The 22,648-nt window shown below is 38.9% G+C and overlaps 1 protein-coding gene across 1 annotated transcript in view; it reads left to right on the top strand.

The window, feature by feature from the left end:
* The window catches only part of LOC119783064 (potassium/sodium hyperpolarization-activated cyclic nucleotide-gated channel 2-like), a 36,662-nt gene extending 14,996 nt beyond the window's left edge, over positions 1–21,666 (top strand). Inside the window, exons 2-9 of the mRNA XM_038284373.1 lie at positions 2,648–2,854; positions 3,083–3,296; positions 3,488–3,649; positions 5,870–6,088; positions 9,442–9,588; positions 9,675–9,915; positions 10,023–10,187; positions 18,373–21,666. Coding sequence (XP_038140301.1) covers positions 2,648–2,854; positions 3,083–3,296; positions 3,488–3,649; positions 5,870–6,088; positions 9,442–9,588; positions 9,675–9,915; positions 10,023–10,187; positions 18,373–20,603 — 3,586 coding nt within the window. The 3' untranslated portion in view covers positions 20,604–21,666. The remainder of the gene's footprint in view (positions 1–2,647; positions 2,855–3,082; positions 3,297–3,487; positions 3,650–5,869; positions 6,089–9,441; positions 9,589–9,674; positions 9,916–10,022; positions 10,188–18,372) is intronic.
* Positions 21,667–22,648: the final 982 nt, after the last annotated feature.

Raw genomic sequence — 22,648 nt, 5'->3', positions numbered from 1 at the left:
GTGTAAGATGACATCAAGGTCTATGTGGCTATAAAACTGGGGAACATTTCTTTTCTGGTAGAGCTGCTGAACTGTATCTGTGAAATTAAAACCTGGTTTTAATGTGTTTTGATCCGTCATCAGACTCGAAAGCATGTTCAACAATAGTCTTCCATTTAGACCACTGTTATGGTTTTAGTCATGCAGCAGGACATATTTTACCCGGCACTGAACAGAGTGAACATAATACTCTAACCCTGTTGTCTTCGCTTTCAACTCTTGTTCGCATTTTAAATATTACATTGTAAAGCCTGAAATGATCTTTCCCTTAATGATCTTCCATACTATAACATTGACTGAAACACTCTGGTAGACACTATTCAACAAAATATAACTTCTCTTTGACTGTGTTGTCAGTGCATATGTTTTTTACAGAATGCAGCAGTAAAAACAGCAGGGCTTGAGCTGGAAAGAAATTTAACAGCAAAATTATTGTTATTATATTTTGGACATATGGATTTGTGTTAGAGTGACCAATGGCGCCCCAGAGGAAATATTTACTCCTCAAAGCTTGCTCTTCTATAGCTCATGAGACATATTTGAGTTCATATTTTCTCTGAAATGTTTCTTCTAACATTCACTTGGAGAAATAAGGTGAGACATTAACATTACAGTACGGGAGTCAAGGTTGAGATTTATAGAAGATATCTTGCAAAATTAAAAATTTACATATTCACCTGTTCACACACATACAAACTTTACATTATGGCAAACCACATTGTAGCCACAGCTTCCCTGGAGCTCATTGACCACCATCAGTTCTCTTCACATACAGTTTAAGTCATTTGCCCAAGGACACGTCATTGAATGCTGCAGCCGGAGCTTGAGCCCACAACCCTCTGGTTGCAGGGCAAACTCCTGCAATTGTCACCCAACAAAGCAATAGTGAAAGAAAAATCCAGACATGTTAACCGATTGAGTGCCTTCACTTTGGTCGTCAAATTCATCATAAAAATTGACATCTGTATCTCTTTGTAGCTAGGAATTTAGAATGCATTACTTTTCTTTATGACAGGAAAAACATTCAAATCTCTTTTGCCTTATAATCCGTTGTTATGGTTGCACCTAAGTATTTTACTTCTTGGAATCCCATATAAGGTGCTTCATTGTTAATCGTGTATTGAGATTAACTCACATTTTTATAAATGTAAGTATATTCTAGAGGCTCTAGAAAACCTTTTAATCTACTTTATAACAATGAAAATTGAAAGTTGTACCATCTTGACCAGGTGATTTACCTAATGACTTTTGTTTTACAGCAACATCTAAGTCTTGTATTTCAGAGTCCCATAACATTTTGAATGTGGAGTCAGTTTTTAGAATGTTGGTTTAAATGCTTTCCAAAAAGGATACTGAAGCTTTGATGTGAGTAGACTGAGTTCATAGAGAGAGCTCTCTGATTTCTTTACTTTGGATCACAGGGAGAAACAAAAGTTGAGAAAGTCTGAGAATTATATTTGAACATGTTTAGATATTTTCTGAAACTTGAATGGAAAGGCATCGGCCCCGTCGCCACCCTGACAGAATAAGCGGGAGAAAAAGGATGGATTGATGTCTAGGAGAAGTACCTTAACAATTTTGGAGAACTTATTACAGGTTTTCCTTTCCTCCGGGGCTGTAATTTAATCCTTATATCTATTTAAAACACACAACTTTAAATTATGTATTTATCATTAAGTATGGGGAAGTCAGCATTATGCTGTGGGGATGTTGGATGAAAGAGGGAATCATGCAGTCAAAGAGAAAAATACTATTGTGTCAAACATAAAGTGAAATACCAGATTAGAGTTTGCATATTGGGACAAAGGGCTTTGTTTAGGAGATATTCTATGGAGGAAAGAATGAAATGTGTGGCCTAGGGGCCATTGTTATAAAATGGTTCCTTTGAAATGCAGGGATTATAGTCATGTACTTTGCTGTAGGAGGGACTGGTGTAATAAAAAATATTTGTATTAGAAGGACAGAGCAATGATTGTAACTATTGAAATGTCACAAATAGGTCTTTTAACTGGATAATGACTCTACATGTGCATCCAAAACAGTTACAAAGTGGCAAACTGAAAAATGTTAGTTATCTTAGTGCACTGAAATGTGGATAAAGTTTAGCTTAATTTTATGTCTGCCTATGAAAAAAATGGATTACCTGTTTTTCTTGTTCACTGTAGCATATCTAAATAACTGATTTAGGCTGCATGTTGTTATGGGCTTCCATTGCTTGCATTAGTTAGAACCACAACAATTATTGATTCCTGTGGGTTTTTCAATCTCAGACTAGAGCAAGCCGGGTAAATTGTGATGTCACTCCCAGATCAAATTACCAATAACTCCAGTACACAGTATTACAGAAATCTACAGTCCAAGAAATGTTATTATAAATAGATAATGAGTGACTCTGGACTTTTTCTCCATGCTGTACATAGCTGGCTAAGTAAGCACAGTTTATTTCATAAAAATCTCCTTCAGGCTGTTAGTATGCAGTATGGCCAACAGTGCACCGATCTGTCAGAAAAGAAAACAGCATAAGAGAATTGCTGTATGTTAATTGTGCATTCACCAAACACTTTGAGGAAAAACAATCTAACAAGTGTTTTTGGCTTTTTCTTATCAGGTTTTACTGGGATCTATTAATGCTACTCTTGATGATGGGCAATCTAATCATCCTGCCTGTCGGCATCACATTCTTTAGAGATGAGAACACGGCTTCATGGATCATCTTCAACGTAGTCTCTGACACTCTCTTCATGGTCGATCTGGTTCTGAATTTTAGGACCGGCATTATGAAGGAAGACAGCACAGAAATACTCCTTGATCCAAGGTCAGTTGGTCACACAAGCGCATACTTTTCTTACAACTGAGGGTATCTGTTCAAGATACTTATATGCATGAGTAGAAAAGACGAATCATGATTGTTTCGTTCAGGTTTTACTTTATTGTTGATGAATACTAAACCATTTTCTGTGCAGAGGAAACACCAGAGTCACTTTCACAATTGTACCCTGACAAATAAGACCCGTGTCTCCTCTTGTATATTCTTTTAACTTAGGGCAATCCGTCAGAAATATTTGAAGACCTGGTTTCTCGTTGACTTTGTGTCATCTATTCCTGTGGACTATATCTTCCTGATGGTGGACAGTCTGGACTCTGAAGTCTACCGGACGGCTCGGGCACTGCGTATAGTCCGCTTCACCAAAATCCTTAGCCTGCTTCGGCTGCTTCGTCTCTCCAGACTCATCCGCTACATCCACCAGTGGGAGGAGGTGAGTGGCAAACCAGATACAGAGGATGCTTTAGGCACTTGTTATGACAGCTTATTCTAACAAATATGACAGTAAACAAAACAAAAAAAACAAACAAACAAAAAAAACAGGTTAACTATATCTTGGTTATTATTTGACAAAATGTTAAAGATGCCATGCTTATTCAACCCTGTTCTTCATTTTGCTCTAAGATCTTCCACATGACCTATGACCTTGCCAGTGCCATGGTGAGGATTGTAAACCTGATTGGTATGATGCTGCTTCTGTGCCACTGGGATGGCTGTCTCCAGTTTCTGGTCCCAATGCTTCAGGACTTCCCCTCTGACTGCTGGGTGTCCAAAAACTTGATGGTGGTGAGTCTCCACCTCGGTCTCATGCTTCACAGATCTAATTTCCTGGTAAACATCAGAGGAGGCCCAAACTGATCAAATAACAAAAAACAGCAGTGCCTGATTTTTTAGCCACAAGCTCAAATTACCAATATTAGGATACTAAGTGACAGATCAATACACTGTAGTACACATTTGCTAATAATGAAAAAAAATATTGCTTAAAACATTTCTGCAAATAAAACCTAACAATAAAGGCTATTCGTATAAATTCAATACTTTGCTGTAACAGCAGCTGCAGTGGTTTTGGGGTATTTCTTTACCAACTTTGTGCATTTATAGACAGAAATGGATTCTAAATGGTTCCATCTGAGACAGATTTGATGAGGAAAATTTTTTAAACCACCACTTTGCAGTCTGGAACATGATTTTAATGTAATTTATGCAGTTCCACTACAGCTCTGGTTGTACTGTATATTTAGGGTTTAGTCAGCAGAAAGGAAAACTCTGCCCCACTCTCTTCATATTTGAAGCCTCTGTCTGATTTTATTTTTCAGTGATTATCTCTGTTAGGTCCAGTTCCCTATAATTACTGAAAAGGATGTATCCCTACAGTATGAAGCTATCTCCACCACTTGTTGTTTTCATGATGGAGATGAAAGCAGAGTCATATGCAGTTCTTATGTAATCTTACAATATCTTGTGGACTGTATTCGTAACTTCATACAGGTCACTGCTTTCCTTTCTTGTCACTCTTGCAGAGTGCACAACTTATCCAGTCTACAGATTTGAGTTATAAGAATCAGAATCAAGTTTATTGCCAAGTAGGTTTGCACTTACAAGGAATTTGACTCGGTGTATATTGTGCAGACAAAATAAATTTATATACATAATACAGAACCTTTAGCTACAAACAGTATAAAACATACAATGTACTATATGTAGCTTCTAAGTTCTGAAGGGGGAGGGAGAGAGGCAGTGTCCGTGTCATGGTGGTTTCTGGGCCTTGTTTATAAGGCTGGTAGCAGATGGGAAGAAGCTGTTCTTGTGGCGTGAGGTTTTGGTCCTGATGGACCACAGCCTGCTGGCAGAGGGAAGTGACTGTTTGTGGCGGGGGTGCGAGGGATCAGCCACAATCTTCCCTGCACGCCTCAGAGTCCTGGAGGTGTACAAATCCTGGAGAGATGGAAGATTGCAGCCATATACCTTCTCTGCAGACTGGATGACACGCTGCAGTCCGCCCTTGTCCTTGGCACCAGCGTACCAGATGGTGATGGAGCTTGATAATGCTCTGAGTTTTGGGACATGACCAATGTTTTGACATGTTTGTGGTTTTGTTGCATCGTATAAAAAGAGATAAATAAAATATATGACACTTTTTGGGGTTTTTTTTTTTTGGAAGAATGTTGAGAATTATGTGCCATTTAAATCAACTTTTATACCCTAATTTGTATGACATTAAATCTCAATTAAATGCACAGATGTATTCTTGGCTTTAATGTCACAAAATTTGGAAAATTTGACGCTGTATGCATTTGCACTGCCTCACAGCATGTTTGATCGGTGTGCACAATATTTGTTTCAGATGAAGGCAGAGTAGCTGATGCGTACACAGTGTGGCTGTTTATCAGATAGTTTCCTCTTTATCTCCCTTAATTGGCTCATGCAGCATCACATCCTGCTGAAATGAGATTGACTATAATCATCAGAAAGATTTTTAAAAAAGAAAAGAAAACAAGGAGGGCTGTTTAATTAAAAATCTCAGCAGAGATCAGGTAGATGTGCCAGTGCATACAAACATTGAAAAGCCACAGGCGATCGGGCCTTGCTGCAGTTGATTTTTGATTGTATGAACAGCTGACTCATGTCCCGGTGGTTGCCATGAGTAAAGGTTGGTAAGCAGACTGATTCTCTGGGATTCTCCCTCGAGAGAGGCACCGCATCCTATGGACTATTAACATCCATTTATAATTAGACTGAAACAGGAGGTGTGCACACACATTAGGGCGACTCTTTTTAGTCCGTTTTTTCTGTCTCTGTGGGTTACATGTCATGCAGCTGTTTCCTTTTCCCTCTTCGGTAATCAGAGAAGGGATTTGTTCCTTATTAGCTTCTTGCTGTTATGAGCCCAGTCAGGTTTTCAGAGGCTCTTCTGCATTGTAGCAAATCTGAGAAAGTTACACCATACAATCCTCTACAATAATGAACTTCTTGTTCTGTTTTTTGCCCCCTTTCCCCTTGCAGAACGATACATGGAGCATTCAGTACTCTTACGCTCTCTTCAAAGCCATGAGCCACATGTTGTGTATCGGGTATGGTGCCCAGGCTCCCGAGGGGATGACTGATGTGTGGCTCACCATGCTCAGCATGATCGTCGGCGCCACCTGCTATGCCATGTTTATCGGCCACGCCACCGCCCTCATACAGTCGCTGGACTCATCACGGCGACAGTATCAGGAGAAGGTGAACTATGATGGTTATTCACCTGCTGCTACACAACTGTTTAAATATTTATGGAAGAAATATGTGAGAAGATTTGCTTAATCTGTTTGTTTAAAACTGACCCTAAATTAAAGTTTTAGGCTGGTTTTTAGTTTACCCACCCTTAACCTTTGACCATAAGGATTTTAGTTGGTCACTTTTGTTTTAGAAAGCCAATAACATCGAAAATAAATAATTGTAGAAAAATCTTTACCAACAAAAAAAAACTGAGATTAAAACATCCACTGAGGCTGAGCATTTTTTTAGCTCTTCTCTTATTAAGGAGTTTTATTGTAAAAGGCTAATCCATCCTGTTTGTTTATATTGTAAGCCTATGAATATACTGTTAATTAGTGCATTTTCATAATATTTAGAGCTTTTTTCTAACATTTAGGGGCAAAACGCTAAATATTCATTTTAAATCTGTTTCAGCGTACATCAATATATACAACTCTTAAATCTGAATCATAATTCTAAACCTTGAATCAAAATGTTAGGATATCTGTAAATGTACATGCTAGATCTAAATGTATATCTTAATTCTAAATCTTGAATCAAAATTCAAATCTGATGTTTGAAATGTTAATCCATGATATTGTCACAAAGAAATGCCAGTGAGAAGAGGAGGTAGGCTGGGTCCTTCTACATGCCTCCTCTTATTATCTTTTTGTGCCAATATACTACGGGTGTGGCCCCAAGCTGAGCCATTAAATGAGCTTGGCTAATTAGTAAGATATATTTAAATTAAATATTCAGATATAAGCAAAGTTGAGAATGTTACTTTGAAAAGCAACCCCTAGTCAAAGTATCTATGTAGTTACTTATTATCTTAAATGACCAAGAAGTCATCATTCCTATTATCAGAACTTTAAATACAACTGGAAGTTCAATTATGAGATATGAAATATTTGTTATAAAGATATGAATTCATTAATTAACTATGTAGTTCTGTTAATTATGTATTCCTTTGACTAAATATCTTCAATTGGCTTTTTAAGCTGAAAAACTATGCTTTGCAAGCAATTTAACAAAAAAGTATTTACCTTGCAAAAGAATTAAACGAGGGTAACTCAATTTTAGAAATAAAAGGACAGTGTAATACAAATACTGCAGTGTGAAAATAAAATCTAAACCACAAATTCTGTTTAGCACTGAGAAAGTAAAGCGGATGTGTTGATTAGAGGCAGCCAGGTGTCAGTCTGTGTTGAGATGATGTGAGGAGCTTCTTTAGGTGTATATAAAACCTTTGTTCCTGTACAGAATGAGTAAATAACAGGAACATTTTGTCTTTGACTTCAGCAAGTGTTTTTTTTTCTCTAGGAACACTGTTGTTGGCTGGATCTGAATACCTCAAATGACTAGGAAAATTTAAGCCATTGCAGAATTGCAACTGCAGTAGTCATAAGTGCTATCTGAATAGTGCTTGCTGTAAGGTAGGAGCTAGGACCATGAAGCAGTGTGCTTTTAGCTATATAGTTAGTGTAGGGAGCTCCTGACATCATTAGCCACAGCTGGGAGTGGTTTGGCAAAGCCAAATTTAAAGAAAAATACATTACGGTATTTCTTGACGTGTCTGTGTGACACATACGGATACACACTTTCATGTGTTTGGGGTTTTATAATGGAGAACGTCAGCCATTGGCAACATTTGTGAAACTTCACTTTTTGTAGTCCTTTTCCAGAGGGCTGTAGTCCTATTTTGATCAGTGTCATACTGTACATGTGTGTCCTTAGTCTGTTAGGTGGAAGGCTGTCTGGATTCAGCATAGTAGTCAGGAGCTCTTTTCTTACACTGGATATAGTTCTAACTGTTCACCCGTGAAAGCTGAACAGTAGGAAGTACAATTTCGGGTATTATTATCAAGGCATTGATTACATTTTTCTGTGCTGTTGCCTCTTGTCATGCTACAGCTCCTCAACCAATCAGTGTTACATATGCCTCCATCTAAGCTCTGCTTCCCCCTACTTTGCCTGCAGTAAAAATCTCTCCCCACAGCAGAGAGAGTGCGCATATTAACTGCTGCTTTGATAGTTGTGGTAACGAGCTATATTGCATTGCAGTAACAGCATTGCCAAAATTTGAAAACTCATTAGTTTGACTATTTTTTTTTATGAAAAACATTTTTAATAACTCCATTATTATGTCAAACCGTTACTACCAACACTGAATATAAGATAATTTTTTAGATTTAAAAGTTATATTTAGATTTAAGATATATATTGAAATTTAGATTTAAGATTAAAATCTAAAGAATAAAATGTAAATCTAAGATTTGTATTAAAATATAGGATGATAAAATACATTTAACATTTAAATTTACTATTTGCCATTTAATGCTTAGAAAAAAACCTAAATGTGAAGAAATGTGCTAAATAACAGAAATGTGACAGTGAAAATTGTTTTGCCTAATTTTTCATTCAGCAAAACACTAATAGGTTGGCTTTACTGGCTCTTTCAATAACAATTCAAGCCAATCTTTTCAGCTTCTGTTCTTTCTAGAGTTCTACCGTACAATCTAACATTCCCATTTAACCCCTGCCCTTCATCAGCATAAATGTAGAACTTCTTCTTCAAAGCCTATAATTATTAGACTTTCATGATTCATCTACATCTATAATATTATTGTTTACGCCTGTAACTTCATTTAAACCAGTGCACTCACAATGTCAAGGTTTGTTGCCTTGATTCTGGCTTAGGCCTAAGCAAATTATACATGGAAATGATCTCTTAAAGGGATAGTTCGGTATTTTTGACATGAATCTGTATGGCATCCCCATCACCAGTGGCATGCAATCACACTGACTTACCCCTGGCAGCGTCCTGTGAGCAGAGTTATCGTCCAGTTTTGGTCAAGCCGAAAGTAGTCCGGCAGGTTTTTAGGAACAGCGAAATAAAACTTTTCTCTTCCCAAAACATTATGTGTTCAAAAGAGCGATATTTTTGCATCCCAAAAACATTGTAGTGGAAAAAGTCACACGTCGTTATCACTTGGTCCTATTTTCTCTCTGTTCGTATCAGTGCGCGCCGTCATTCAGACAGCGAGAACCTGACAACAGCCATGTCTCCCTCCGCCTAGCTGGGCGGAGGGAGACTCTTTTGAACACATAATGTTTTGGGAAGAGAAAAGTTTTATTTCGCTGTTCCTAAAAACCTGCCGGACTACTTTCGGCTTGACCAAAACTGGACGATAACTCTGCTCACAGGACGCTGCCAGGGGTAAGTCAGTGTGATTGCATGCCACTGGTGATGGGGATGCCATACAGATTCATGTCAAAAATACCGAACTATCCCTTTAAAGTGGATTTTTTGTTTTTGTTTTCCTTTCTTATTGCAGTACAAGCAAGTGGAGCAGTACATGTCCTTCCACAAGCTTCCAGCTGATCTGCGACAAAAGATCCATGAGTATTATGAGCATCGCTTCCAGGGGAAAATGTTTGATGAGGAGAACATTCTGGGAGAACTTAGTGAGCCGCTAAAAGAGGTGATGAATTCATTAACGGCCACTTTTTTTGTTCCTGCCTACAGCACATCCTGTTGACTTTCATTTTTTTTCTCCTTGTTATTTAGGACATAGTCAGCTTCAACTGCCGGAGCCTGGTGGCAAACATGCCGCTGTTTGCCAACGCTGATCCAAACTTTGTGACTGCAGTGTTGACCAAGCTCCGGTTTGAGGTGTTTCAGCCAGCTGACTTTATTATACGCGAAGGAACTGTTGGGCGTAAGATGTACTTCATCCAGCACGGACGAGTCAGCGTGCTCACCAGAGGCAACAAACAAACCAAACTCAGTGATGGGTCCTACTTTGGGGGTAAGGACCTGAATTTTTTTAGAAGATTATTTTTTTCTCACTGAGTGAAATGTTCTCTTTATTTTTCTCCTGAATTCACCTGAAGCTTGTTGTACTTTAATCTTCAGAGATCTGCTTGCTCACTCGTGGGCGAAGAACAGCAAGCGTCCGTGCAGACACATATTGCCGTTTGTACTCTCTCAGTGTGGACAGCTTTAACGAGGTTCTGGAAGAACATCCAATGATGCGGAGAGCCTTTGAAACTGTCGCTGTTGACCGTTTGGACCGTATAGGTAATTTCTGGGCTATTGTTAAATCTTCAGTTTGGTTTCTATTTCCTATTTACCCTCAGCTATTCCAAAAAAGCCTAGTCAATTTTCAACATTATCATCAGGAGGACTTTAAAAAGAAGATAACAATTTTTTTCTCTATAATGAAAATGACACTTTTAATCCTAGTAACAAATCACATAAAGAAAAAAGAAAACAGATGTTTTAGAATAACATTTTCAAGCAGGACTATCCTGCACTGTAAGATATTATAAAGAATTCACAACATTACACTCTAATGTTTCAAATTAAATTCCTTTTTTTTCATTTTATAAACTTTTATTCTAATATTGTATAATATAGTACTGTAATGTTGTATTCTCCTGTGAAATTGATGTTTACACAATAAATGACTGTGAACATTGCTTTTGGTAAATTTTACAATAATTTACTGTAGTTTTATCTAGTAAAATACTGTATTCACACCACCCTTTGTGAAAACACAACCCATTGCATCAAAATCAGAATTTTGCTTAAACCGCGGGGCATTGTGGGACCAAGACAGAGCAACATTGGACAAGACCATTACTTGACCTGCAGAAGAGGAGGACTTAAAGGAGGTAAGGTGGGCCTTATTTAAAGTATCAAGTAGCTTTTTCTAGTGTTAGGTTAGGTTGCACATGCACAAATAATTTTTTTTAATGTTCTTCATGTGTCAATAGGAGGAATGATCAAAAGTTATTTAACTGATAAAATGCAGGGTATTAGCTGCAAAATGAATGTCAAGTAACCCAAGTAGCAGCAGCTTATCCAACATGATTTTAAAACCCAGCTTTTCCACACAGACTGTTAAGTTGTATAACTGGATAGGTAACTGGATGCTACTTTTTGACATATGCTTTTGAAAATACAGCTTAAAAAACTGTATGTAAACACGTGACTCATGTAAATGCGCGACAGACCCACCTTAAAATATTTTTACTGCTGTCCTGCTGTTGTGCTAAATAAACTGTGAAATAAACTGTTAAAGGAAGAAATCAGAATCAGAAATACTTTAATAATCCCAGAGGGAAATTACTTTTGTTACAAGTAACAAAAGAGGATTCTGAAGTGGAAGATATGTCCAATGGTTTTTTTATGTATTTTTGAATTGTGCGCATGCGTCAGTGCCCCCTTCTTCGCAATAGTTCTCTACGCTGGAAAAGCCTTCGTCGGTAATTTCGTATTTCGCCTAGAGAGGCAGCAAAGTGCCAGGATGCACCTAGTCAGCAAGAAATCCCCATAAGAGATGTGCTGTTCATAATAAAAAAAAATACAGTACTTATACAGAATTAAACGTAATTTACCTGTCCAGCAGATTATTTGCGACCAAAGGATCCATTTTCAGACCCTTTTGCTACTACAGGATACGCCATCTCTGAAAAGAATCTCCTAAACACACTCTTAACCGGCCCCGATCTCTCCCACTTTCTCTCCCCTTTTCAACTACATCGGAAAAAAAGGCTTTTTTTTCCTGTTAGGTTTGTCAGGATTCTTTTTGGCTATTGATGCTCGAGTTTACACAAAACAGTGAAAAAAAAAGCTGCAGCAGCAAACAAGCTTAGGAGCACCATTCTGTGCTTTGTCGTAATGGCGGACCGCTAGCCAGACAGTGTATGAGTAACACTTGGAGCCTAAGTAAATAACGTACTGGGTGCACATACGCAAAATGTTTGATTGACAAACAAGTAGCCAATCCACTTTCAACAGGCCAGTGTTTTCAACAGTACAATAGATTTGCTAATGATTTGCTAATGTTTTGTAGGCCCCACCACGGCCACAGTTTATGAATTAAACTTTTTTGGGGCAGGGGACCATATGTGCAAAAATACCAGCCATCAATTAAGTAAATTTCGTTGAATCTAGACACTTAATTTCTGAGAAAAATCATCTTTCATACTTTTAATGTCTGTTTATATGTTATGTTGCCATTGTCATCAACTGGCATTTGTGCCAGTGCAGCGATTTAGAACTATGATCAGGCTTGACTGGAACTTAATTTCTTCTTTATCATACACGGAAAATGAGTTTCGGTCAGTAAGCCTGATTATTGTGCTAAATCAATGCTTTTGCTCAGGTTAACGTAATAACAGAAAATCCGAACCTACATTCTGAGCAAAAATTTTGATTATTATTATTTTTTTTATATTGATTGTTTGATTGATTGATTGATTGTTTGGCTTCCAGGCATATACAAAGGTTAGAAAGGTTAGAAATTAACCTAACAGGCTTTTCAATCTGTGTTTTATTTCTGTCATTATTGCAGCTCGTAGCTCAGCTCTCTTAATCCAACTTAAACAGTAGTACCTGTATTTGGTGTAATTTGCTAAACATTTATATCCAGGCACATAATATGATATTTCAGCAAGGTTTATTTATAACTTGACAATCTGGGCTGATCATCAGCTGAGTCACTTGTTAGATGCTAATTTAAACTTGCTCCACAAAGGATTTTCTTTTTTTTCTTTTTTAAGCCGAAGCTATTGCAGAAGCAATTTATGCTGCAAGACATTCTACTCATTTGTAGAATTCCACAACCTTTGCAACATGGTATCTGTTCATTTCAGGTAATGTGTTGGAGTCCAGGTCTTGGCTGCTATCCATGAAGGAGGAGTCATAATGAGGCAACTTGACTGTGCAATCAAAGGGATTGCTGCACTTTTGCAATCTATTAAAACTTCCATCAGCAGTATCCTGGCACTTTGGAATGTTTACAAAATGTTATCATACTTAACCAATACTAACCATTGGATGGGCTATATAAATAGACTGATTAATCCAGATGTGTCTGGCCAATGTCGTCATGGTACCTGAGGTCAAACACACCTATATTAATCATTTTGTCCAGTAATGAAAGTTAGGAAACAAAGGAGCTGCTGAAGTTCAGGAAGTAGTGGAGTTGTGCATAAAGCTCATTGTACTGCTTCCTTGACCCTCTTGTTTATTACCAGACTTGCTCTCTTATTTTCTTAACATTTGTTGTTTGACTTTTTTCCTGCTTTACAGATTTTTGGGAGTGCTACATTCAGTGTTACATTCTTCTTATTCCCCAGAAGGTTGAAGCTCCTCATCCAAGCTGTCCCATTAGTTTGGTGAGGAACAGATTAGTTTGTTTTTACCAAACTCGCATGTCTTGGAATATAACCTCCCTCAGGCAGAACTGCATTTTATGTAGCAGACAGTTTCAGTCCTATTTCATTTCCACATAGTTTTGCTCTAAGTTGCATGAGTTTAGAAAGAACAATTTGTCTGTAACCCATCTCAGCACAGCTCCCCCTGCAGACTCATAGTGGTTAGACAGTTGCTAGTGTTTGGTCAAATACAGGGTGTAAAAAATCCTCAGTCATCTTCATCAGATGCTGCAGAATCTGCCCGGGATAACTGGAGCTGATAGTCCAAAAGAGCTGCTACACAACCTGCTGAAGACGTTGAAGGATCTTCACCCTCTCTAACAATACTGTGGAATCAATAGTGTGTTCAGTGGGGGCTGATTCAGGTCAACTGAAAGACGGAAAGATATAGAAGATCATTCCTGCTGCCATCACCCTCAGTAGTAAGATTTCAGATAGTTGTTTTTTTTATTATTAAAAAAAACAAACTTTGATATTGAATTTTCCTCATGAGATGAATATAGAATATTTTTAATTTCACGATTGGAATTCTTCGTCAACGTGAAACATTACTATTGCTTTCAGTCAATAGCTTAAAAAATCCAACATTTGATTGTTTTGGATCAGAAATTTAATATAGTTGACGTTGTGCTATAATTGAGCATTCTGTTAACAGAACTGAATATCCTAACACTCAACTTTCTTCTTTTTGTCAGCATGGTGAAGAGAATACGACCAGTGAGCGGCTGATATGTGCTCCTTTTTGGTGAGTTAATTTGGTGTCAAACTTTTGTGTATAGCTGTCTTTCTTAACCTGGATATTTAATAGATGACATCAATATAAGATGCATGTTGTTTAGGTCACAGATTAGTTCAGTGTTTGCACACTTTCCTTCTTGTAATCAGTCTTGGCTGTCAGTTCAAATTGCTCTGATAATGATGCCAGAATCAGAAATGTCTATTATTCTCCTCAAAGTGCTTGTATCTGTGCTGGAGTTCAGGCATTGATCTGATACCTAATTTTTTAAAATAGAAATCTATTTACTAATAAGCTTATTAGATCTGACCCAGTTCTTCTTTCGTGATCCTAAAATGCACTGTTCTGCCTTCTGCTGTTGTAGAGGGATAAGGAAGAACTGGTCACCCAGGTCTAAAAGTTTAACCTGAGCCTGGCCTTACCACCATGATAATCATATTACAGTCATGCAGGACAAGTGTGATTGTTTTTTTACATGGTGGTATCTGTACTCTGGATTGACTATTTCCACAGCAAAATATCTGTCTTGGAAGGAAAAATTGTATCGGAACATCTCTAATTACAAATTTCTATCTTTGTTGTCCGATTCATTTACAGGGAAACTGGGTCTACAGCATGGACACTGTGTAACAATGATTAAAAGGATCCAGTCTTGGAGGGAGGGAGACGAGTTTAACAAAATATTTATTCAAGACGGAACTGCTGAAAACATTGTGGGTGTCTAAGCCCGGAAACTCCGCAAGGGGAAAGCACAGGTTATTGACCACGTCCATCTGAACGAGGATGATAAGGCATGTGTGAGTCACTAACCTGGTCTTAAAGTTCAGTTCTTGCCCAGAGGATGAGGTTGGTTCCAGCCGGTCGGCTGCCAACAAGATGCTGCACATGCCACCAGAGAGTCCCAGACACTGAAGTCCCGGGGTTTTGAGAACAGGCGGGAGATCAGAACCGAGCAGACGAAGGGAGGCAGGATAATCCAGAGGGCAGAGCCAAAGCCGGTGTCAAGAACGTGCTCAGGAATCAGAGCCCAGAGCCAGGACGGTGCACAGGAAGAAATTCAGCAGGAGTCCGAGGGTAGGATCACAACAGGGACAAGCAGGCTCAGAGATCCAGAGGCAGAGAACTCTTACCAAAGTCTCGAATAATCTGGCACTGATGACTGGTTGAAGGCTGGTTAAATAGTGGCTGAAGCAGGTGGATTAGATGAGTGGTAATGAGAACTGGATGGAGATAAACAGGTGAGTGAAATGAGGAATCAGACCAATCAGCGCCATCAGCGCCAAGATCATGATACTGGGTAAAAAAAAATAAAAAATTAATTAAATTAAACTGAAAGTTCTTGTCTTTTGTTTACAGGTACCTCTTGGGCATTGACTCTGTGGCAAGATTCAAATAAAGGAAAATGTCCATCAGCCCATTTGTGAGGACACTGGTCCATAGACTAGTAGACTTTAAATGGATGGTGTAAATGTGCAAATTTGATGATTGTGTTAATTTTCAGTTATGTGGGTATTGTACATTTTGTGTTCTACTTTTTATAATAAAAGATGAAGCAAGTATGGTCTTTCTTTTCTTTGTTCGTGGAACAAATTAAAAGCAGATTTTATTTAAAACCCTAGTGAAATCCAATGTACATTATACCCTATTGTTTGAATTTTTTTATTTACAGTCAGTTACTGTCTACTGATTTGCATGACTTTTACAGTAACAAAGTAAAAATATTTGATTTATATTCATAGCTACATACTGTGATTCCACAGTTATATCACAGTAATTCTATTGTCATTGTCACTGAAGTTACAACATGTAGCTGTAATTTTTGTGGAAATTTATGTAAAACACTAACAAGTTATCGTGATATAATTCCCTGTAGATTATTGTGAAAGTAATCCAGTTAGTAGCAAGTAATTTGCTGTAAATTCAATAACAAATTTAACAATGAGTATTTTACTGTATTATTATATTGTTAATTTAGAGTATGTTACTGGCTACAGAGTTTCATTACTTTTACAGTAAAAATACTGTCCTTTCTATGCAGCAACATACTTTGATTTCACAGCTACATTCAGTTACTGTATATCACAGTAATTCCACGGGCATTGTCTGTAACAAAATGTAGCTGTAGTTTTTGTGGAAATTACTGTGAAATACAACAAATTACTGTGATATATTTTTACAGATAAATATTGTGATATATTCCTTGTAGATTACTGTGAAATTATTGTGGAAGTAATGTAATTAGAAGTCAACAATTTACCGTAAATTCATATTGAAAAATTGAACAGGGTAGGGTGTGTGAAACTTTGCAGGCTTGTTCCTTATTAGATTAGATGTTTGGCCCTTAGCTTCACATCTTCTTAATCCTTTAGATAGGTTACCTGTGCTTCATGAGACAGTACATAAGTAAATCTGTTTTTTTTTTACTGTGGTACTCTGTATCTATCAATAACGCATTTAATTTTGATAGAATTTATTTTATCCAAATCACTCAAAGTGATATAGCACATACCCTGAGGTTATTTTAACCCCAGAAGATCAAAACCTCTTATAGTTTTAAACTGAGTAGAAGATAAACAAAAGTAAATTCAGAGGTGGGAAGAGATATCAAGAATTGCAATCTAGAGTAGTACTATATCAATATATCTTTATAGAAGTGAGACCAAAAAAGATGTTTGGGAAAATGGCAACCTAAGTTGTGAGTAACTTGTGATTAGATCTGATTAAATATTTAAATATAATAAAATCGAACATCATGTGCATTTTCTAGTACTTTATAGACTCGAATGGAAAAAAAAACACTATTACAAAATAGATGTATACAATTCAAAGACATTTTCAAAATAAATTTAACTTGGTTTGGAATGTGTATTTCTTAGAACAACGTACAAAGTATTTAGAATGATAATATCCATTTAACTCAAGTACGAGTACAAATATCTCATCTTAATGTGACTCAAATAAAAATAAATAAGTTTGTTATAGTTAAGCTTCTCCTGGAAGCTTAACTACTGCATAGCCTTCAATGAAATAAACAGCCTAAATCTTTTACTTATACTATGAAATGTGTTAAGCTAGTATCAACAAGTGTTGTCATGTTTACATTTAGTTCTCTTTCAATCAGCATACGCATACAGGCTTATGAGTCTCATTGTATACCAGTAGTATGCCCTTTAAGAATATGTGTTAAAATGCCCCACTTAATAAAGGCTTTTCACTAGCATCCTATTTTACAAGATTTAATTGGAAATTTTGGCTACAGGTAAAGAAGTTTGCCATGTGACTGTTCACACTTAAGGCTGATTTACACTCAGTGTGTTGCAGTTAACACAGATATGCCCCCACCCCTTCCGCAGACACTCTGGTGCACCTCTCTGAAATTGTAGGTAACCACAGACAGTGCCGCAGATAGGAGGCCTCTGATTGGTCAAATCTACATCCGCTTCACACTATGTGTATTTCCTGTTTGGTACCTTACTGGCTTGTTCTGTTTGTATGACCGCCATTGTGGAAAATGACTTGTTAAGATGGACCAGCTAGAAGAGCGAGGAGCGCAAGAACACTGGGACTCTTTTTCCACCTGGATCCCCGCTCTTTTTCACCCTCATGTCCCTCTGTTGTCACACAAACTTGCCCCTTGCATTTTTCCACTGCCTCACCACCTTGGCCGTATCTAGACCCACAGCTAGTTTGTGATTGTCCCTCTTGCGTTGTGGTGTGGAAATACATATCGCAGACCATGCTTCAAAATTGGGCATAAATCAAAAATATCTGTGTCAACTGTGACAAGCTCACTGCAACACACTACTGTGGGAGTATAACCCTTAAGCCTGACCAGCTAGACTGACTTATGCCATGTGTATACAATACAAGGCTTGTGAGAGTTGTCAGTCACAGAGGAGGAGGAGGGCTTTTCTTTAACCCTAAGAGTTAATATTGCAGCTATAATGGAGCAATATTTTAATGATACCTTATGTTTTTAGGTTATTATGTTCCCAAGAAGCTGGACATATCTTTAAAAGTTCAATAACTGGGCAGTGCAAGAGCTTTTTTTTTTTTAAAAAATGTGTCACATCCATAGTTGTCTGATTGGTTCAAAACTGTTTCTGTTGACTCTCTTATTACAGCCCAAAAGGAGTCAGTCTGTCTGGCTGAAGTAGTTGACCCTAACTACATACTATTCCATTACATACTATCATTCTTTATTCTAAAACTTGGATTAACCAAATGTAAAAAATAAACACTTTCAAAATCTGCAAAAATTGTTACTGAATATGTGAATATTTTTGCTTTTACTCCTCTATAGGTAGGAAGAACTCTGTCCTGCTGCGAAAGTCATCCCAGGGTGGTTCTATTGGTAGTAGTATGGGTCGTGGCGGGGGCCGGGGTGGAGGTGGTCCTGGCGCTGGCCTTGCAACAAGTGGTCTTGGTTCCTGTGACAGCATGCTGGTGCAGCAGATTGTGAAGCATGACAGCATGCCAGCCATGCAGGAAACCATTGCAGCCGCTGCAGCAGAAAGAAGTGGGATGATTGGAGGCAATGGCACAGTTTCTCCCCGCCCTGTCATCTGGGCGCCACTAGTCCATGCTCCATTGCAAACAGCAGCTGCTACCAGCAATGTAGCCATTGCTCTTATGCACCAGCAGCAGCAACTTCAGCAGCTTCAGCAGCATGCTCTTGGAGCGGGTTTCTTCCTGCCATCTCCAATGATTTCTCCGTCTCCCTCATCCACCTTCCCTCTTTCTCCTCCTCGTGCTCCTGTGCTGCAGCCCCTTCGCCCTTCTGTGTGCTCTCTGATTGGGATGATGACAATGGGAGGAATGAGTGGTTTGCCCGCAAGAGGTGGATTTCCACTCTCACCATCCTCAATGGGCCCTCCAGGTGGGTTAACATCTCCACCAGTTGCTAAAACACCACCCACTTCAGCTTCTTCTGTACCAACGTCTGTTCAGCAAGGAAGGACTGTTATCTACGGTCCCCGTTTTCAGGCTGATCACCCCTCGATGACAGCTGGGGCAAATATAACACCAACACCTGGAGGGTCAGGGTCACCACTACACAAGATACCAGCTACCAACCCGCCTGCCTCTTCCAGCTTCACATCAGATGAAATCAGGTGTCAACAGGGCGCCAAAGAGGCTCTTCTACGGCACGGGGCAAACAGCTGTCAGGGACTGCCTGCACTAGGGAGACTAACCCAGGAGGCCAGGCTGCTGTCAGCCTCTCAGCCCACTCTTCCTCACCGTTCCTGGGTCACTGTGCAGCCTCACCACCCTCCTCTTCACCGGAAGGCCTCTGGGGGGAATTTGTTGGCAGCACCTTTTCTGGCAGGACAGCTGGCAAGAGGTAGCAGTGCAGGAATGCTGACCAATAACCCTTCACTACAGCTGATTGCAAATATGCCATTAACTGCACAAGTACAGGCCACAATTCCTGTTCAGCCAGCTATGCCACAAGTAATCTCTGGAAACACTGGCTCTGCATCGACACCTGCAGCTGCGCACATCTCTCCTACACCTTTCTTCCCATCTTGTTCCCCTCCAAAGCAAACTAGCTTCTCCTCAGCCACCCCATCACCTACCCCTTCATCTCCTACTTCCATACTCACACAACCGCCTCGTCCGAAGCCAATCCCTTCCACGTTGTCTTGCTCCTCCTCCCCAACCTCAGCAGGAGCAGGTCTTTTGTCGACACCCCGACCCAAACCGGTTCCTTCACCCTCTACCCGCTCCTCCTCTCCTTCACCATCCTCCACACCTCCTCCATCTGCTGTATCTACACCAGCTCCTCTATCTCAGCCTTATGGGCCTAGATCATCACTCACATCCTCATCACCCCCATCCTCTGTGCTTTCCTCTTCTCCACCACATCCCCAGAGCCCCAGAAGCAAAGTATCCACCACTCCTCCTTCTGCCTCTCCACTATCTGGCCACAGCCCTACCCTGACCCCAGCTGCATCACCAATACCAACTCCCACCCAGACAACTCACACCCAGCCTTCTACTCCTACCCAGACACTTACTCCTACATCTTCCTCATCTTCTTCTGGACCCTCCTTAAGTAAATCCCAGAGCCCCACACCTAGCCTCCAGCCCTCTGTCTCACCCAGAGGTTCTGCCTCAGGCAACCCCCCAAAGCCTCTTAACCCCCTCCAACCTTCATCCCCCGCCTCAACATCTCTTTGCACAATTTCTTCAACAAAAGTCACTTTCTCAGTTCATCCTGTGAAGCAGACCTCTCCTGTCCTTTCTCACAGTTCCACTTCAGGCTCCACCCACACTACCCCTTCTACAACATTATCCTCCGTAACCTCATGTCCTGTTGAGAGCTCCTCAAACTCTTCCTCCATTTCTACCAATTCCTCTACCACCACAACTTCTCATCAACAAACTTCTACCACTGCAGCCAACCAGACGGCACAAACACGCACTTCTGCCAACTCCAACTCGTCAAAAGGTGGGAAGAAGGACACTCAGCTGGCAGCCGGCAAAACAGACCCTGAGGGACTAAGGCACAAACTGCCCGCGAACATGTAAGACAAGAAAAAACATTACACATGACTTTTTGTAGCCAGTGCTTAAAAGCAAAAGCATTGGATGTATCAAACTTGCCACCAGGTAGCCAATGATATAACATAAAACTCCTACATGTTGAATTAACTCTAGGGTGTGGTTGTCTTAGAATATAATGTCTTTATGTGACTCTTAGTCAAGCAATCAACTGAGGACAAGGAAATCATGGGAGTGTCAAGTTGGTCATTTTGCTATAAGAAGAGTCTACTGAAAACCCAAATGTTAACATGCGTATTTGTTTTAGTGATTGTTGGAGCAAGCAGGGGAACTGAATTGAATAAATGCTGCACTTTATTTACACAGAGCAGTTGGGAGTAGGCGTGGGCAGATAACCAGTATCAAGATACTCAGATTTTCTAAAGACCGTGTAAAGTAAAATAAATATGGTTTCTCAGTTTGTCACACTGCATAAATAAGATTTAGTAATCACCCAATTTGAATGAATTTATATTATTAGAACACAACCGAGCATATAGATTTAGGTCTTAACCGCAATAAGACGCTGAAGGGAGTGTAGACTACGGCAGCTGAATACCACGTTTTAAAGTAAAAAAAATACAAAAGATATTTTATTTTCATTCTGATTTTTAATTGGAGGGGATCAGTGGAAGCTTCACACATGGGAAAATTACTTACGTTCAGTGGGGAAACAGAGTAGAGTCACTTTGCTCTCGGACAGCAGACACGGGCTACAGCTGGTTCATCTGAGTCTGTGTGTTTTGGAGGAGGGAGGGGCTCACGCACTAACTGTTCGCTGAAGTAAACTCAGACTGATCAGTATTTTGGGTCTTGTCACCATAGTCTCCAACAACATAGGAAAAAGTCACCAGATTTGTCGCTAGCCATATTTTTGAAAGACAAGTTGTTTCATGCGTCTAAAAAGGCGCTATATACTATAGTGTTGATTTGGCCACAACACAAAGGAGTCTTCGCTGATTGCTTTTATATTGCTGGGCCAGCAGGGAGCATGTCCATGCTGAAGGCAGCTCATGACAAAATGAGGATACACTTTTAGCCACCCAAAAAATCCTAAAATACAACAATATTGATACCCAAAATTTACTTCTATTGCCACAGTGCAAATATAACAGGTTGGGAGACTTTTTACATTTGTAGAAAAATACATAAATTACATTTATAAGGGGTTTAGAAGAACACTGTGTTATTCTCTTTACACGGTCTTTAATCATGTGATATTTAAGGTTTAAAGTTCTTTTAATAAGAGACACAGCAACTGTGAGACTATAAAAAAAAAGTTAAGGCAGCATGGAACAACAAATTATGCTTCCCTTCCCCAAGCTGTTGCTTGAAGGCAAATCCATCTGTTTTTAAAATATTATTTTTATGACCGGGGAATTAAAGAGGTGCCACCTAATTCTCTAAAGTAACTTAAACTGTTGTTTTCTTGCAAGAGTCGGTATGCTACAAGCTAATGAACTAAAGGCCCTAACTGAACAGAGTGTCCAAATAATTAATCAGCTATCATCAACCTATTCATACCCCTGGAAGAATTAGGCTTAAATCTTATAATCATATAAACATACATATATTTGATAACCCAGACAGAATATCATGCATAGATATGGTATGCTGTCTGGGTTAATATCAAAGTTTTTAGCAAACGACTGGTCAGCAATTACAAGAAGTTTTTGAGGGCTGCTACGTCAATAACAGCTCTCCTAATAATTGCTTTGAAGTGTATAAATAGTTTCTGTTATTCAATATTCTGTTAAAATATTATTAAAAAAAAACAGAAATATTATCCTTTTGATTTTTCCCGGGAGATGCCTGTTGACTCTTAAAAAACTAACTTCGTTGAAAGAAAATAAACCTTAAATCTGCATATGATAGGGAATAATTTTAGGATTGATTGTAGAACATCTGTTAAATGTTTGATATTGATAATAATTAGGTTTCTATAATAACTACACAGACCAATGTAAATGTTTTATTGTATATTTTAGCTATGTTATAAATAGCTAGGTTACAATCGAATATAACATAATTTG

The sequence above is a fragment of the Cyprinodon tularosa genome, unplaced genomic scaffold (genome assembly GCF_016077235.1).
Source record: "Cyprinodon tularosa strain WSP-4 unplaced genomic scaffold, ASM1607723v1 ctg2, whole genome shotgun sequence".
NCBI lineage: Eukaryota > Metazoa > Chordata > Actinopteri > Cyprinodontiformes > Cyprinodontidae > Cyprinodon > Cyprinodon tularosa.
The sequence above is the reverse complement of the archived record's forward strand: the minus strand, read 5'-3'. Positions and strand labels throughout refer to the sequence as shown.